Consider the following 17,904-nt stretch of genomic DNA (forward strand, 5'->3'; position numbering starts at 1 on the left):
AGACCTTGACTGGAAAAGAGTGGTTCATGTACATTAGAAGGGCATCAATGTGAGGCAGACTTGAGACATCAGGATGAATATGGACCGTACTCACCGCTGAGCGTGTGGGCCGAATAGGGCAGGAGGGCAGAAGGTGCTCCTGGGACCCACAATACAGACAGAGCACTTGGGTGATTCGGCGAGCCCGTTCCGTGGTTGATAGACGATAACGGTTTGTTTGCATCGGCTTGGGTGCTGGAGGAGCATTACTCGGTGAGGCGGCAGCAGAGGAGGAATCCACGATGTGACAAGCGGTTAGATGTTGGGAGATGTGCAGCGCTTTTTGCAGAAAGCTCTCTAGTCCTACGGTGTCTTCATAGATGGACATTTGCTGTCTGATTGAAAGGTTTAGTCCACGTCGGAACGCTGATAGAAGGGCCATTTCGTTCCATCCGCTGCTTGCCGTGAGGGTACGGAATAGAACTGTATAGTCATGGATGGACATATTCTCTTGCCGTAGTCGAAAGAGCTCATCGTGCACAGAGACCGCCAAGGTAGTTTTGCCAAACACCTCGCGGAAATTATGAATGAAGGCATCATGGAAGCACACTAGGGGACTGCGCGAATTCCAGAGAGCTTCGGCCCATTGCAGCGCCCTTCCAAACAGTAGTGAATTGATGAATGCGATCTTCGTTTGATCATTCACAAACTGATGGGGTTGTAATTCAAAGTATAGTAAACACTGGAGTAGAAAACTGCTGCAGGCAGCTGCCTCACCAGAGTAGATGGCAGGTTTGGCCATGGGACATGCAGAGGCCGATGGCCTGACGGGAAGAGGCTGAGGGATTCGCGGAGTGCTTGAACCAAACATAACTTTAACATAACTGAAACATAACTTTAGCTCTAGAAACTGAAGAGTAACAGTCCTTATCTTAATCCTCTGTAGTAGTCAAATTGGCTGGTGAGAGAAAAAGTTCATTTCAAACCCTGAATATAATATATAAATATTTAATAATAATATATATATAGAACATTTATGTTTATATAGTTTTTATTATTTTCGTTTTAGTTTTAGTTTATTTTAGTACATCAAATTAAACTAAATGAAAATGACAAATGTTTCCTTAGGAGCTGTTTGAATCAAATAAGTTTAAGTTTTTTTCTATTTTAATTTATTTCAGTTAACATTTATTCTATTTCAAGTAACAAAATAAAAATGTTTTTATGGTTTTACTTTTAGTTTCAGTTAACTATAATAAGCCTGCTTAGGGGCCTGTTTTTACATTAGCTAAAATCTTACCTTATTGGTAACGTATACGTCAACATCAGTCTTGATATACTATAGGCAATACATGTCATATATTTCTTTTCCATATGGGTATTAGTGGGGTAACTTCAAGTAGTCCTGTGTCATGTGATGGCTGAAAAATGACACACTATGAAGGCATGCAGTACCAGGCTGAAAACACAACTCTTCTGCACTTCTTACTTAATGTGTGAAACATGCTTAAGTTTATCCCCAATATATTTTTGTAATAAATATTAAATATTAAATATTTTGTGAAAAGAAAAAAAAATAATACAAAAAATAATAAATGGTAAAAATACCACCATACACACACACACACACACACACACACACAACAAGCACATTTAGCCCAGCACACAGCATTGTTTTGTACATTCGGTAAGCTGTCCAATCAGGTTGTGACCTTATGCTTATGCCTTTTGTTTTGATTCGGTGTTAAAAATAGCAGTGTGAACGCTAAGTAAACTAAAGCATTTATTAACTAAAGTAATTATTTTCTTTTTTGGTCTGGACCAAAAGAACCAAGATAACCGAACTGCAAATGTGAACACACCCTAAATGAACCGGTTTAATTCAAGTTATTATGCTCCATATGACTGAATCGGCCTGAATAAATTATTGTTGCTCCAACAAATGTAATTTTGAAGTGTCAGAACAGTTAGAAACTGGTAAGCTAACAACTGAACACTTTTATTTTTGACAGTCTACTTGGCTTAACAGCTTCATGTAGCTCAAACAGGATAAGGTTGTAGGTTTGATAGGGAAAGCACCACTCACAGGACATTTATTTTCCAAACAGTCACATTATGCATTTTTAGTGCCACTCATTGGACAATTCATTTTTAAAGCATCCTGAAAGTGCAAGAAGCAACATAATATCATTTTGCAGAAATATGCAGCAAATGCCTACTGTTAGGCGACCATTGGTACAAGACCACGAGAACTAGATGAGTCCTCTGCTTAATCTGACTTGTGTTGCAGTCTGGAATTAAACCACACCATGCTGGTTTTGTCTGGCCAGAGGAGAACTGGCCCCTGGTTCTCTCAAGGTTTTTTTTTTTCCATTTCTGTCACCGATGGAGTTTTGGTTCCTTGCCGCTGTCACCTTTGGCTTGCTTATTGCTCTGGCAATATTGTCGACTTGATTGCACAGACACTATTTGGACAGAACTGAGTTGAATGATGACATCACTGAATCAATGATGAACTGACTTTAACTGGAAAAATTACTCTTTGTTATTGTCCCCTTGCATCATTGACAAACTATTTTCCTGTTTGACACTGTAAAGCTGCGTTGACACAATCAGTGTTGTATAAAGCGCTATATAAATAAAGGTGACTTGACTAGACTTGACTACAACTTTTTCAACGCATTTCATGTACTGCTCTCTTAGCGCAACTGCAGTAAATTTGTAACTCAGGAAAATATTAATGTGTAGGGAATATTCTTTCGAGGTTAAAGCTGTTTTGAGCTGTGTTTCTGCTCTCACGGAAGGGTTCACAGAAAGTTCACTCGCATATATTAGGCAACTCAGTCTTTCATTGTGTCGGTATGAACTAGTAGGAAATGAGCTGCACGCAGGCAGGAGCGTTTAAACGCGATATATTTATAAAAGCATCCTTCATTATAGAGAAGCGCTGTCGCTAACCGGAACGGGACACAGCACCGAGTGGAAACATATTTATGTCGGTTTAGCGATCGTTTTTATTTTGAAAAAGCAGGAACACCGCCAGTGATGATCGGGATGTATCGCATGATTTCTGGTGACTGTGTGGAAACAGAGAGAGATTCGCGCGTGCTAAAACACAGTGAGAGTTTGATGGAGTTTCTGTGAACAAATGAAGGACAACCAGACTGATATTTAATTATTTTATTCTTCAGTAAAATAAAGTGCACGATGTTTGACTGTATGGATGTGTTATCGGGACACATGCTGGAGTTTTACTCGTCCAGTTCCTCGTCGTGTATGTTACAGGAGAAAGCGCTCAAAGCGTGCTTCAGCTGGCAACACCGACGCACCAAACACTGTAGGTCTATACTTTTATTCCCTTCTTATCTTTTTTCTTCTTCTTTTACAACGATTCATATGCGTGGCGTTTAATTCCTGATAAATCAGCCTTTAATTCCCATTTGCAATTATTCATTTTAATAAAGGGTTCATATTAATTAACAGTACCAAAAAGTGCCATGGTAATCCACTGTACCAATGTAGTTCAGTGGTAATATGCTAGAATACCATGGCATTACCATCTGATACAATCACCCATAGCACAGTAATATTACTATGTTTTGTTGATGACTTACCATGGTAATACGATGTTTTGGACATGTCATATGGAATTATTTAAACTGTGGTAATCATTCAGTGACTTATATATCCATAAGTATATATCCAATAGCATGGTATGTAATCTTGATATTGCCATCTGATACCATCAATGTACCATGGTCATAATTTTTGCTCTATACACACACGCCGTAGAAATTATGTTTACAATGATACAAATTATGATACAATTATAAATTACACTATACATTAGTAAGAACAAGGGAAAAAAGTATTCATATAAGCGACTCAGTCTATGGTACTACAGTATTACTGTATGTGTGTTTTGTTTTTCGTTATTTATTTATTAAATTTCTGTCAATTTAAATTAAACGTGGTACCTATATCATGGTATGTTATTTTGGTCATCATTCAAAAGTACAGTATTTATAAAAGTAGCACGGTATTGCAGCTACGCTGCTACAGTACTTTTTGAGGTCATCCTTTACATTACTGTAGGTGGAGTAGATAGTAATGGAGCTGCTTGTAACTACATGCTATTCTTTTTACTATTGTAATTACTAGTAATGTTTTTAGCATGGAACCTGTTTAGTGAAGTGTTACCAAACATTTTAGTGATCAGTTAATGTCTGATCAGTAAAGGGCTAATGAATAATGAAATATTAGCTATTATTTATAGCAGAATGTTAGTAAATGAAACATGTAGCCTACATGTCATAAAGCTTCTCTCTTTCTACAAGTTTAGGTTCTGTAACAAGTCCGGGTTCCTTTATGGTGTGTAGCAAAATGTAAATACCTGGAACATGCCTATGATGTCCAAAAACTCAGTCCTGATTAGAGCTGTAATCGGGCCTTAAAAGTTAGGCCCGACAGAATTCGGCCCGAGCCCGACAAGTACATTTTGATTGACAGCTTTTTAAAAGCCCGAACCCGTTTACAGCCCGACATTGTTCAAATGTACGCACGCACACAGCTCTTTTGCCTTTTGTCAAGAATGAGTCATTTATACATGTTTTAACATCATTTATTCATGACTAACATAGGCTATAGGCCACTTGGAAGTTGGAACAAAGAAATAAAATAAGTCCTCTGTAACATCGTAACATCTCAGCACTCTAAATAGGCCTAGGCATACACTTAGCCTATAAATAGGCCAACGCGCCAATAAAAATTAGTCTTACTTAACAAATTAAATGAAGATAAATTCTAAATTAAGATGGGTATTTGGCAATAACGAAATTAAGATAAAGGCTCCGCGGGATTTTGAAATTTAATAAAAGAATAATGCCAACATTAGCCTATATCTACATTATGCATTTAAGACTCAATTAATATAGTTATAATTTGAAAAACCTTTACTCACCAAGAGTAGGCTACATGTTTTTCTGGAGGAAAATTATTGAATCCACTGTAGATGGCTTCAGCGCGGTCCTGCGCTCACTGATGGTGCGTCCAGCAGCACTGAACACCCTTTCACTGCTGCTGCTACTGGCCAGGATGCATAGTACTGATCTGGCTAATTTTGCAAGTTTTGGGTAGGATGGTTTGTTGATCTTCCACCAGCCAAGAACATCCATTTAATTTTCCATGACAGCCGTTTCAATGTAGCGAGTGACCTCGTCATCTTTCCAGTCAGCTTGCTGTACATTTTCCTCCTCAGCATCCATTTTCGCATCTTTCTCGCGCTAATTGAAACGCATCACATGACTGCTCATTTACCGCGCAAGCCGGAGCGCAAGCCCCGAGCCCGGCCCGAGCCCGTGTAAAATGATATAAATTAAGCCCGAACCCGAGCGAACCCGTCGGGTCCCGTCGGGTTCAGGCAAAGATCTTCAGCTCTAGTCCTGATAACACCTGATTTTTAGATGCAGCCGAACACTACATATCTGCACTGTGTGCAACCTGTTTCCCCACTGTGATTTATGGTCAGTGCAGCAGCTTTAGGAATGTGCTCTGTAAACATTCATGACTTTGACACCCACCGGCCCAGACCCGCACACAAACTCAGACAGATAGACGCAGAAAAGACCCCTGAAACCGACTTTTTTAACACAACTATAACTTCATTACATTTTTTTTTTTTTTTTTATCTGAGCTTGCTTGAGCACTCATTTATTGAGAAAGCATATCCTCCACGCAAGTCATCCAAATGTCTGTTTGGTCCTTTACCGTCAAAAGCACTATTTATTTTTGCGTCCTAATGGCCCTCATGAAGATAGCACTGAGTGCACACTCACTGTCATTTCCCCGGCCATATTTGCTCAGTGGACACAAATCAAAGCAAAGTGGCCCTTATCGGACGGCAAACGTCTGACGGTGTCAACAGCCCACTCAAGCTCCCTGAGATGCCTGTGTTCACGCTGTACCGGGGCGATTACCACAATCCATTCACTCAGTGTGACTGAATAACATTTGATTTACTGGATGACTCGCATTATATAGTCTTCTAGAGCAGTATCTTGAACTTTCCCCAGACCTGCTGGATCTTGATGCAAGATCAATGCAACTGTACTTTAGTAAAACAAAGTCTGTACTACGTTACCATGAAATGGAAATTGGCATAATTTTCACACATCATTATGTCTTGTATATTGTGTTCTTTGGTTCAGCAGCTACGAGTAATTAAATTATTTTCTATAGGCCACCTGATTCTTTAGTAATCACACAATCTAAATGTGTTTATTCGCATCTCAGTGAATTAGAAAATGATCATCATTAGTGTGTATTGGTAAATTGCTCGGATAAAACAGCTTGTGTTCATCTGTGTCAAGTCAAGTCAAGTCAAGTCAAGTCTGCTTTATTGTGGTGCAATGAATTGAGAACGAGAATGAATTGGTGCAAAGATAAGAAGGATGAGTTTGCCCTTATTTATTTATTGTAATTTTATATTTGTTATGGTAAAATCTATTTTTTTTATTCATGTTCAAATAAGACTCCATTTCATTCTTATTTTGGATAATGGAAACCTTTACCATATTAATTATGGACATGGAAATTGTGAGTTTGCTAAAAACAGCTGCCCCCTCATATTTTTAGTCATGAGAAATAGAATACAATAGTGTTCTCTATCTACATGATGCTCAGTGCCTTCAATTAGGAAGAAATCTTTAAGAGTCTAGATCTAGTGGAAATTCTTCTTGAAAATAATCATAGTTTCTTGTTTGAAATAATACTAACTGAATAAAAACCTTAAGTTATTGACAGTTCAAAGTATGGAAGCAAACTCATTTCATTCATTCATTGAATTCTTATTTTATTGTAAAGTACAGTAATAACATTAATATGAATATTCATATCAAAATACATATTTTTTAAGTTAATTCATAAAGTAGCATCCTGACAGTAGAAGACATAGTCCCTGGCATGTAAACCAAGGTTATTAGTTAGATTCTATCAGTGTTGAGTAAAGACATATACATTAACTAGTTAACAGGTGTTTCATGTCATACCTGTGACTAGCAGTGGTCAACTGATATGGATTTTTCAGTAGTTGAGAATGTACAACTGTACAATTTGATATGTACAGAATATTTTTACTTTACATGACATATATAAATAGTTTGAAACAATTGCATGATCCATTTGTGCATTATTCACTATATAGGGAAATTGCAGACTCAATATTACAACAATATTTTGTTGCTGATTAGTATTGCAATTTATGTAATACCTGTAATTGTGATTCGATGATACAACATATTTCGCACATTTGTAACTGCATCTTGCTTCACAAAAAACAAGAACAGTTATGTACTTCAACTTTATGTATTTTGAATGTGCTGATTTTTTTTTTCACCCTCTGAGAATTACTGGGCAATTTTGGGGAATTTTCTTCAATACTTTGTTTTTCCATTGCATTGTTTGCATATTGCTGTGATAGCAACGTGTTTTGTCACAACCTGTGCATATGCATCTAGACAAAAAAAATACAGCTTCCTATATACAGTACCATTCTAATATAATAAAAAATGATGTTTCGTCAAAGCAACAAAATTGTTTTGAATCTATATTTTTGCTTGCAAGGTTTGTGGTTATTTTCAAAATTTACAGATACCATCCTAGTCACTATGTACACTTTTTAGCCACTTGTTACTGTATTGTGTCATGACATATAGCAAATAAGAAAATAAATGAAGAAATAACATATAGCAAATTACAAAATAATAATAAAAAAAAAAAATGCTGTGTGTCCTCAAATCTTTCTTATAGTGACTTATGAGCTGTGGACTACACAGCTGTCAGTTTATTTGCCATAACCTAGTTCAAATCCTTCTCTCTGTTCAAGTCAACCAGATTTGAGATATTTGGGAAACCTATCTAATATAATTTAAGCAGTTCAACACAACAAATTTGTGCTGGGCTCAAAACGACAGTATTCCCAGACCACCAGTCTGTCATCAGACCTCTTAGCTATGTTTGAACCCTTTAGCCTCAGCGTGTAAAAACATCATAAGAGGCATTTGGAGAGATTAGAGCAAGATGTTTATACACCTCCCTCCATTATGCTAGTGTGATATGTGCTAATTACGACCAGTGCTCGCTCGCTCTCTGTTTTTCTCTCTCTTTATCGCTTCACAGGCAGACTTGAAAGGCCATTGGCACAGTGTGCACGGCAAGCTAATTTTGTGCGTCTGTGATGTGACGCCTGTACTGCCGGAATAAAAAAGCTCTAACACAACTTTGAAATGGGATGAAGCTGCATGTAATATATAGATGATGGTTGGTAAGGGAGGGCCTTGCTGTTACGATTGCTCATACTCAGGGTTAGTGATTTGAACAAACCCCTTTAAGTAATAAAACTTAGGTATATAACTCACCATTTGTGCTACAAACATGACACGGTACTTAATGTTTATTTATTATAAAAAAGGTAAACCAACTGGAGGATGAGGTGCAACCAAAAATAAAAAACCAAAGAGGTGCAACACTCAAGTAACAAGTCATGTGTCAGCCATCCTGAGGGCCTGAGGATGGCCGAAACTTTAATTGTTTTTGACCAATAAAATTTAAGTTTCATAATAATGAAAGTATGCATAAGGAAAAGTGTTTGAGGTGATAATCAACATTCACATTTTTCCACAGTTTCTCATCACATTTTAGCTTTTAGGCAGTTCATCCTGTGGTGTAAATTATTTAAAAAAAATACAAATATATGCAAGAGTTAGGAAAATGTCAACTACGTATTTGCTGAAATCCTACGAGTGTAACCATTTTGGCGTGTCTTAATTATAGTAAGTGAAGATCACCTTTCTCTACTCTTCTCTACTACTATGCAGCCTAGCAGTACATTGTTACAGCAGCTTTTAAAGAATTAAAATGAAACCTTCCACATCTCTCTGTTTGCATCATTCATCATTTTCCCCCTCTCTCTTTGTTTTACGGGCTTTTTTCCAGCAGGATCCGTCTTAATGTCATAGTTTACTTTAGGGTCTTTGAAGGGTTCTGCACCTGTTGAGTTGAAGGATGGAGTAAGTGGTTGGGTAGTGCATCTGACACAGTTCTGGGTGGGCCATGCAGAGTCATTAGAAGAGTAGCAGAGAGTTCATATAAGTAACATCTTAAAGCTGTTGACTGATCTTTGATATTTGACAAGAAGGGGGCATTTTCAGTTTCAGTGAACTTTAGTGCAGATTTGCAGATATTGCACTTTTTTTAAGTTGAACTAATTGCATTTAATATAAATCATAAAGTACATTTTCACTTAATTGTAAATAGCATGCAATTGTCAGAAATATGGACTGTCTGTGTTGTGTTTTTCTCCCCATGTGCCTTCCATGACCTAGTTTTCCCTCGTGTGTGACATACCCTGTTCCTATTGTGTTTCTTTGAGTCCAGGTGTGTCTCGTCATCCCCTCGTTTAGTCGTGTACTTAAGCCCAGTGTTTCCTGTGTCTAGCGTGCTGTGTTAAACGTCTAATCTCGATGCTACATGTGTGTGTCTCCTGGCTACCCTGTGTTTCCCTCCAGTTTGAAGCATTAAAGACTTGTTTTCCTTCAATTCCGTCATCTCTGTGCTCCTTCGTTCCTCCTCAGTAGCAGTTGTGACAGAACACAGCACCGACTAAATAGTTTATTTGCGTTGTTCCCCTCCGTTTATTTTTTGCGTTTTTTCAGTTTGTTTTCTGTTTTCCCCGTGTGCCCCATGGATTCCCTCGCTGTAAGATTTACCTCCCTCGCCAGCAAGGACCTTTCCCTCTTGGAGTATGCTATGGAGTTCAGCCAGCTCGCCATTTTAACGGCGTTCGACAACGCTGTGCTGAACTCCCCGTTCTGGATCGGGGCCAACTACTACCGTCCCGTCGACCTCCCAGACACCACCGGACTGTGCTGGAGGTAGGCAATCATCTGGTGTCTGGAGAGCGTCTACCCCCGATCCAGAACACAGCCAGACCCAGTGCCCAGCCCACCATCTCCCCGCTGCACGGAGCTTAAGCCCGAGCCCACCGCGACCGACGAGCCATTGCCGCAAGGAGCGACAGAGCTGAGGATCGCCGCGGTGCCGGAGCTGCTGATGACGACAGACCAGGTGCGAGAGCCGGCTACAATGCCCGCCACTAGGGAGAAAGCCGTGGACAGAGTGAGCACGGAGAGGAGCTCCACCCCATGCACCGTGGCTGAGGGTGAGCTGAGAAGGGATTTGACTTATATACCGACCTGCCCCCTTTCCTCCATCGGTGACCTCTGTCCCTCCCGTTCCTGAGTTTAGCCCAGAGAGGGCACCTGTTCCCACATCCAGCCCAGAGAAAGCTCCTGTTCCCACGTCCAGCCCAGAGAGGGCTCCTGTTCCCAAGTTGAGCCCGGAGGCTTACAAATGACCATGAGCTCCGTGGGTCTGCCATCCTCCATCGTCATAGTGGCTGCAGAATCCCTGACCTCTGCCTCCAGCCTCTAAGCCCCGGACTCCGCCTCGGCCCATCGACCCAGCGGCTCCACCATGGCTCCTAGCTCCCTCCTCTCCACCATGGCCCATCAGTCCACTGGCTCCACCGGGCTCCCTCCGGCTCCGCCTTGGTCTGTCGTTGACCATCCTTCGCCTCGGGACTCCACTCCTCCGGCTGCGTTTCGTCCCTCCATCCCTCCGGCTCCGTCAGGCTCCTCCTTCCCTTCGGCTCCACCTTGGTCCTCTGTCGCTCCGGCTCCACCGCGGCCTTCTGGATCCCAGCCTTAGCATCGGTCACTGGAGCCATCAGTTCCACCTCGGCCCTCCGGATCCTCCTCGTCACCCTGGCTCATTGTCTCTCTGTCTCGGGCTCCTCCGCCCCCTGCTCCGCCACCGTTTTTTTCGGCCCCCTGGAGTTGTCAGCCTTTCCTCCTCCATTGCTCCTCCCTCCATCTGGTCTGCCCTGGTTCCTCCTGTTGCCTCCTTGGCTCCTCCCTCGTTCATCACCTCCCTGGACTCTGTCTGCCGGCCCCCTGTGTTCCTCCACAGTAGCAGTTGTGACAATTACTTTTGTAATGTTTGATTTCTTACTACTTTCTCTAAAATCCAAGTATATTTTCCTCAAACAGGATATGTGCGAAATAATAATTAGGTTGTAGAACATAGTTGTCGCTCCTGTAAATAACTGAACTCTGTGAAACGGAATTAAGCACTTGACTAGAGTGACAACCATATTTAGCTGCAGTGTGTTCATGGCCACTGAGTAATAGGAAATAAAGGTTACTACTAATAATAGCCAAATTATTAAATAAGCATTTCCAAGAGGAAATATCAGCAAGGCAGCATAAAAACAGTATTAAGAGATATACTGAATGATGAGAGTAAGTGTGTAGTGAGTAAATGATGACAGGATTAAAGTTTACAAAAACAGAAAAGATAGCACATACTGTCGTCTGGCAGCCCCTCTGCTCGCCCTCAGCCCACCATCAGTTCGGTGCAAGCTCCGTGGGTCTGCCATCCTCCATCGTCACAGTGGTTGCAGAATCCCTGGCCTCCGCCTCCAGCCTCTTAAGCCCCGGACTCCGCCTTGGCCCATCGACCCAGCGGCTCCACCATGGCTCCTAGCTCCCTCCTCTCCGCCGTGGCCCGTCAGGTCCACTGGGCTCCCTCGTCCCTCCGGCTCCGCCTTGGTCTGTGGTCGACCATCTTTTACCTCGGGACTCCACTCCTCCGGCTATGCCTCGTCCCTCCATCCCTCTGACTCCATCAGGCTCCTCCTTCCCTTCGGCTCCTCCTCAGTCCTCTGTCGCTCTGGCTCCACTGCGGTCTTCTGGTTCCCCGCCTCCTCCTCAGTCGCCAGCGCCATCTGCTCCTCCTTGGCCCTCTGGATCCTCCGGACAGAGAGAGTGTGGAGAGGAGCTCCACCCCCTGCACCGTGGCTGAGGGTGAGCTGAGAAGGGATTTGACTTATATACCGACCTGCCCCCTTTCCTCCATCGGTGACCTCTGTCCCTCCCGTTCCTGAGTTTAGCCCCCTCCGGCTCCTCCGCGGCCTTCCAGATCCCCGCCTTCGCATCGGTCACCGGAGCCATCAGTTCCACCTCGGCCCTCCGGATCCTCTTCGTCACCCTGGCTCATCGGCTCTACGTCTCCACCTTGGGCTCCTCCGCCGCCATTGGTCGGCCCCCTGGAGTTGTCAGCCCTTCCTCCTCCATGGCATTATGGCTGTGGGCTGGGTCCCACCTGGCGCCGCATCCTCCAAGTCCCTCCTGTCATCTCCCTGGCTCCTCCCTCCGTCTGATCCACCCTGGACTCTGTCCGTCGTCCTCCTGAGCCTCCTCCCAAGTTCCCAACCGTCCCTCCTTCTGTTGTTTCTTCGGCGAGAGGACACGCCTTCCGGGAGGGGGGCGATATGTCAGAAATATGGACTGTCTGTGTTGTGATTTTCTCCCCATATATGACCTAGTTTTCCCTTGTGTGTGACGTGCCCATATATGGTTTCCTTCCTGTTCCTGTTCCTATTGTGTTTCTTTGAGTCCAGGTGTGTCTCGTCATCCCCTCGTTTAGTCGTGTACTTAAGCCCAGTGTTTCCTGTGTCTAGTGTGCTGTGTTAAATGTCTAATCCCGATGCTACATGTGTGTGTCTCCTGGCTACCCTGTGTTTCCCTCCAGTTTGGATCATTAAAGACTGTTTTCCTTCAACTCCTTTGTCTTTGCGCTCCTTCGTTCCTCCACAGTAGCAGTTGTGACAGCAAAGTAGTGTCCGAATGTATATTCTTTTAAAGTATATTATTTCTGAAATAAATACTCTTTTTTAACATTATGGTAAAGTGTACTTCTTTTTCACGAGGGCACTCATGCTTTCTACTTCTCATATTATTTTCAACATTAGACATAAGGGCTTTTCACATTGCGCTTAACCCCAGGTTATTGTCATTCCAAACACCGCTTTTAACTCCGGGTAGAGAAACGTTTCACACTTAGAAGCAGGGTTAGCACCACTTTTTACCCGGGGTTATGAAACCCTCCTCCAGAGCAGGGATAGCACCACTTTTGCGGTGTTAATACTTTATTGTGGAGCCGAACTTGTACAGATTGAAACGATGCGGTGTTAGAATGTTACAGCTAGATATTTAGCAACAGACACCTAATCACGTGCCTCATATTCACATACTGTAGAGAGTCATGGAAACACTGCACATTGTCTAAAACAGTTGTTTAAATGAAGGAAAGCACGTCAGGAGTGAAGAAGAGCCCGTTTCATTCTTACCTTTATAGTCCACTGAAAAGTCCATTGATATTACAGGCAGCAATATATAATACGAGGATGCACAGTGCTAGGGACGTACAGTGTGAAATGTCAGCTTATGAATACCAGGATTAATTGTTAACCCTGGGTAAATTGTGAGCAGTGTGAAATGTGAAGCAAGATAACCCGGTATTAAGTTTTCCCATGGTTTAGAATGACCCAGGGTTAAATATTTCAACTGTGAAATGACCTATTATGTTTTATTATACAATATTTAATTGCTTTTCACTACTTTAAAAGCTTATAAAAAACTTGTGCAAGACTCGTGCAAAGCTGCTTTAATGTGGTGTATGCTGCTTGAGACTGTTTTCTCGAACTTTGGTCTACTGGATGTTATTTAAGCAAGTAGGCATGTGCATTTGTTTGTATGTATGTGGTCTTACGTACTAAACGTATTGATATAGAGCTTAAATATGTGCAGGACTTTAATCAAAAACTAGATTTCTGTTTGCACATGCAAAACAAAATGCTTGTTGTGGGCAGTTTCAAGAGTGTTGCTAGATAACCCAGGTCAGCAGAGTCCACCATAAAGTTTCTATGATATTCTGATCTCTAGCTTAGACCTTCCTTCAGTTAAATCTGTGGTCTTATTGTTCACCAGGTAAAAAGTCTGATCACTTAAGAGAAGTAACAGCACGCCCTCACAAGACACCTGATAACACCAAAACCAAACTAATTTTCAGTTAGTTCAAATGTTGACCAAACACCACTAAATATGTTTTGTTTAAGCTATGATCACGTAACTATATTCTCCCTCAGAGAGTTCAGACTTCAGGAACATTCTCTCAGGGACGAACAGGAAATGCCTGTCGCTCCTCTCTCTCTCTCCCTCCCTCCATTTGTCTTTTTTTTTCATTTTTCCATGTGGTTATACTGTGTTTATTTTTTTTGCATTCAGTTATGTTAAGTAGCTCATGTATTCTGGTGAGTTGCTTGCCACTATGGAAACATTTGCTTTTGTTTTGTATGGCATACAGAACAAAAGTGGTATAATTACAGAGGCACATTTCAGAAGACACATACCAAGCGGACAAAGATGTACTAACAAACACTGTGGTTGTTTCTAGACTTATTTACACTTTTGGTGCTAATTGTTCATCTTTTATTTTTAATGCATTGTCACCAGATTAATGTGGAATAAAAGTTTATTGGCAAGTTCTGTTTTTTTCACTACGCACCATGAAGAGTTTTAAGGGTGGTATGCAAGACAGAAATTTGGGCCCCCTTCTTTCTGATGAATGTGTGTGTGTGTGTGTGTGTGTGTGTGTGTCTGTGTGTTTGACGTACATAAAAGAAATGGAAAGACACCGAATAAGAAAATGAAATAATTTATTACTTATTTCAAATAACATTGAAATATTTTATTTCAAGTAACGAAAATGTTTTTAAAGTTTTAATTTTAGTTTTAGTTAACTTTAATACATAAATATATAACCGTGCTTCTGTCTATCGTTGCAGTTTTAACTAGTCTACTATACAACCCTTATTATTTATTTCATTGTTTTTTTTTAATCATCGTTACAAAAATAATGTTTAACAGTTAAAATTATTTGTAATGATTTGTTTGTTGTATTTGTTTTCATTTCTATTCTCAGTACGATATTACAATCTAGGCAGTAGCAATAAAGAAATATAAAAACACCGCAACAAGCTTAACTGAATAGCGGAACAGACGTTTTAACTCTACAGTCTTATTATACAATAAAAAAGAACTGGTAGCCAGCAAAATTAAGAGTTTCTTGTCCTAAACTTTTCAGACATAAAGGTAACATACAATTAAATTTGAACACGTCTTGTTTTCATGCTTGCCCATTTTTCTAACATTTCATCAAAGGGCGTGGATCGTGCAACTGCGTGCTCTATTGATATGAGTGCCAGATCAGATTGCAGATAATTTTTTATGAGTTTTAGTTTACTGAATGACCTCTCTGCAGAGGCCACTGTGACATGCATGGTAAGGAACACTCTTAATGGAACAACCAAATTCGGGAATAATGATTCAAGGTTTCTCTGAAGAAAGAAGTTAAGTTTTTCAATTGCGGTTTTGCACGCACAAAGAAGGCCGCTTGCACTAGACTTCTTGAATTAGGTCGTTCGACACATCCCGCAACGTTGCTGCTGGGGTTTTTAGGGTTTCACCTAAAAGTATTTTTTGTGTGTGTGTGTGTGTGTGTGTGTGTGTGTGTTTGTTTGCTTGTTTTGTTTTTATAATAAAAACAAAACAAGTTTGAATAGAAAAGGTGTTAGAATGCTAGTGTTCTATGCTGTGTTATGCTAGTGTTAGAAGGTCATTATTTATAATAAATGAAAAGAAAATAAGTAGAAAGTAAGAACAGAGAATGCTAGTGTTAAAGGCTAATTTTTTCTTTTTAAAAAAAACAAGCAGGTAAAATTACAATTAGCATTATAATAGAGAGTGCTAGAGTTAGAGGGTCAAATGAAGATGAAAGAGATGTGTTTTCAGCTGTTTCTTGAAAATATTAAGGACTCAGCTGCAGCTACTTCTACAGTTAATGTAGAAGTCCATGAAAGTTTTATCATAGGTAGAATGCAAAATGTTTCAATACAAGCATTTCAGTCAAATGTAATTTATGCAATATTTCAAACCTTTAACCCACTTGGGAAAATCAACACATGGCAACAGTTTAAAAGTAGCCCAATTCTGTGGAAAAAACGCGGACTTGGCAACCCTAATTTTAGTTTTAGTTAACTTTAATACATAAATATATAACCGTGCTTCTGTCTATCGTTGCAGTTTTAACGAGGCTACTATACAACCCTTATTATTTATTTCATTGTTTTTTTAATCATCATTACAAAAATTATTTTTAAATTATTTGTAATTATTTGTTTGTTGTATTTATTTTCCTTTCTATTCTCAGTACGATATTACAATCTAGGCAGTAGCAATAAAGAAATATAAAAACACAAGCGGCTAAACACAAGCTTACACAAGCTTACAAGCTTAACTAAATAGCGGAACAGAAGTTTTAACTCTGCAGTCTTATTATACATTAAAAAAGAACTGGTAGCCAGCAAAAAGAGTTTCTTGTCCTAAACTTTTCAGACATAAAGGTAACATACAATTAAATTTGAACACGTCTTGTTTTCATGCTTGCCCATTTTTCTAACATTTCATCAAAGGGCGTGGATCGTGCAACTGCGTGCTCTATTGATATGAGTGCCAGATCAGATTGCAGATAATTTTTTATGAGTTTTAGTTTACTGAATGACCTCTCTGCAGAGGCCACTGTGACATGCATAAGGAACACTCTTAATGCAACAACCAAATTCGGGAATAATGATTCAAGGTTTCTCTGAAGAATTAAGTTTTTCAATTGCGGTTTTGCACACACATAGTAGGCCGCTTGCCAAAGGTAACATACAATTAAATTTGAACACGTCTTGTTTTCATGCTTGCCCATTTTTCTAACATTTCATCAAAGGGCGTGGATCGTGCAACTGCGTGCTCTATTGATATGAGTGCCAGATCAGATTGCAGATAATTTTTTATGAGTTTTAGTTTACTGAATGACCTCTCTGCAGAGGCCACTGTGACATGCATGGTAAGGAACACTCTTAATGGAACAACCAAATTCGGGAATAATGATTCAAGGTTTCTCTGAAGAAAGAAGTTAAGTTTTTCAATTGCGGTTTTGCACGCACAAAGAAGGCCGCTTGCACTAGACTTCTTGAATTAGGTCGTTCGACACATCCCGCAACGTTGCTGCTGGGGTTTTTAGGGTTTCACCTAAAAGTATTTTTTGTGTGTGTGTGTGTGTGTGTGTGTGTGTGTGTTTGTTTGCTTGTTTTGTTTTTATAATAAAAACAAAACAAGTTTGAATAGAAAAGGTGTTAGAATGCTAGTGTTCTATGCTGTGTTATGCTAGTGTTAGAAGGTCATTATTTATAATAAATGAAAAGAAAATAAGTAGAAAGTAAGAACAGAGAATGCTAGTGTTAAAGGCTAATTTTTTCTTTTTAAAAAAAACAAGCAGGTAAAATTACAATTAGCATTATAATAGAGAGTGCTAGAGTTAGAGGGTCAAATGAAGATGAAAGAGATGTGTTTTCAGCTGTTTCTTGAAAATATTAAGGACTCAGCTGCAGCTACTTCTACAGTTAATGTAGAAGTCCATGAAAGTTTTATCATAGGTAGAATGCAAAATGTTTCAATACAAGCATTTCAGTCAAATGTAATTTATGCAATATTTCAAACCTTTAACCCACTTGGGAAAATCAACACATGGCAACAGTTTAAAAGTAGCCCAATTCTGTGGAAAAAACGCGGACTTGGCAACCCTGCATCCAACAAGAGCTGCAGAAGTCAGATTTGACTGACCTCAGGTCAAGAATAACGAGAAATGACTGACAAGACCATGCTGGAGTATTTGCTGCTTAACAGATCCTGACATTGACAAATATCTGATCTTGTAAGATGTGCTCCCTTTACACCGAGTGCGTGTGATCACGAAATCAAAAGTGAAAGTAAACAACGCAAACGCTAATTCAAAAATATTTAAATGCACCGCATCCTGAGAGCAGCTCCCTGATGCGCCAAAATTATACACAATATTAGAATGAATTTTAAAGGAGTGGACACGAAAATTGCGGGAGCGAAACACAATGGTCAGAGATTC

The 17,904-nt window shown here is 40.3% G+C and overlaps 1 protein-coding gene across 1 annotated transcript in view; it reads left to right on the forward strand.

Moving 5' to 3' along the window:
* The first annotated feature begins 2,865 nt into the window (after nt 1–2,865).
* Nucleotides 2,866–17,904, forward strand: part of LOC107655885 (retinoic acid receptor alpha-like) — a 92,342-nt gene continuing 77,303 nt past the window's right edge. Inside the window, exon 1 of the mRNA XM_016443498.1 lies at nt 2,866–3,316. Coding sequence (XP_016298984.1) covers nt 3,187–3,316 — 130 coding nt within the window. The 5' untranslated portion in view covers nt 2,866–3,186. The remainder of the gene's footprint in view (nt 3,317–17,904) is intronic.

This window comes from Sinocyclocheilus anshuiensis, unplaced genomic scaffold, assembly GCF_001515605.1.
Source record: "Sinocyclocheilus anshuiensis isolate Anshui unplaced genomic scaffold, SAMN03320099.WGS_v1.1 scaffold1309, whole genome shotgun sequence".
Lineage (NCBI taxonomy): Eukaryota > Metazoa > Chordata > Actinopteri > Cypriniformes > Cyprinidae > Sinocyclocheilus > Sinocyclocheilus anshuiensis.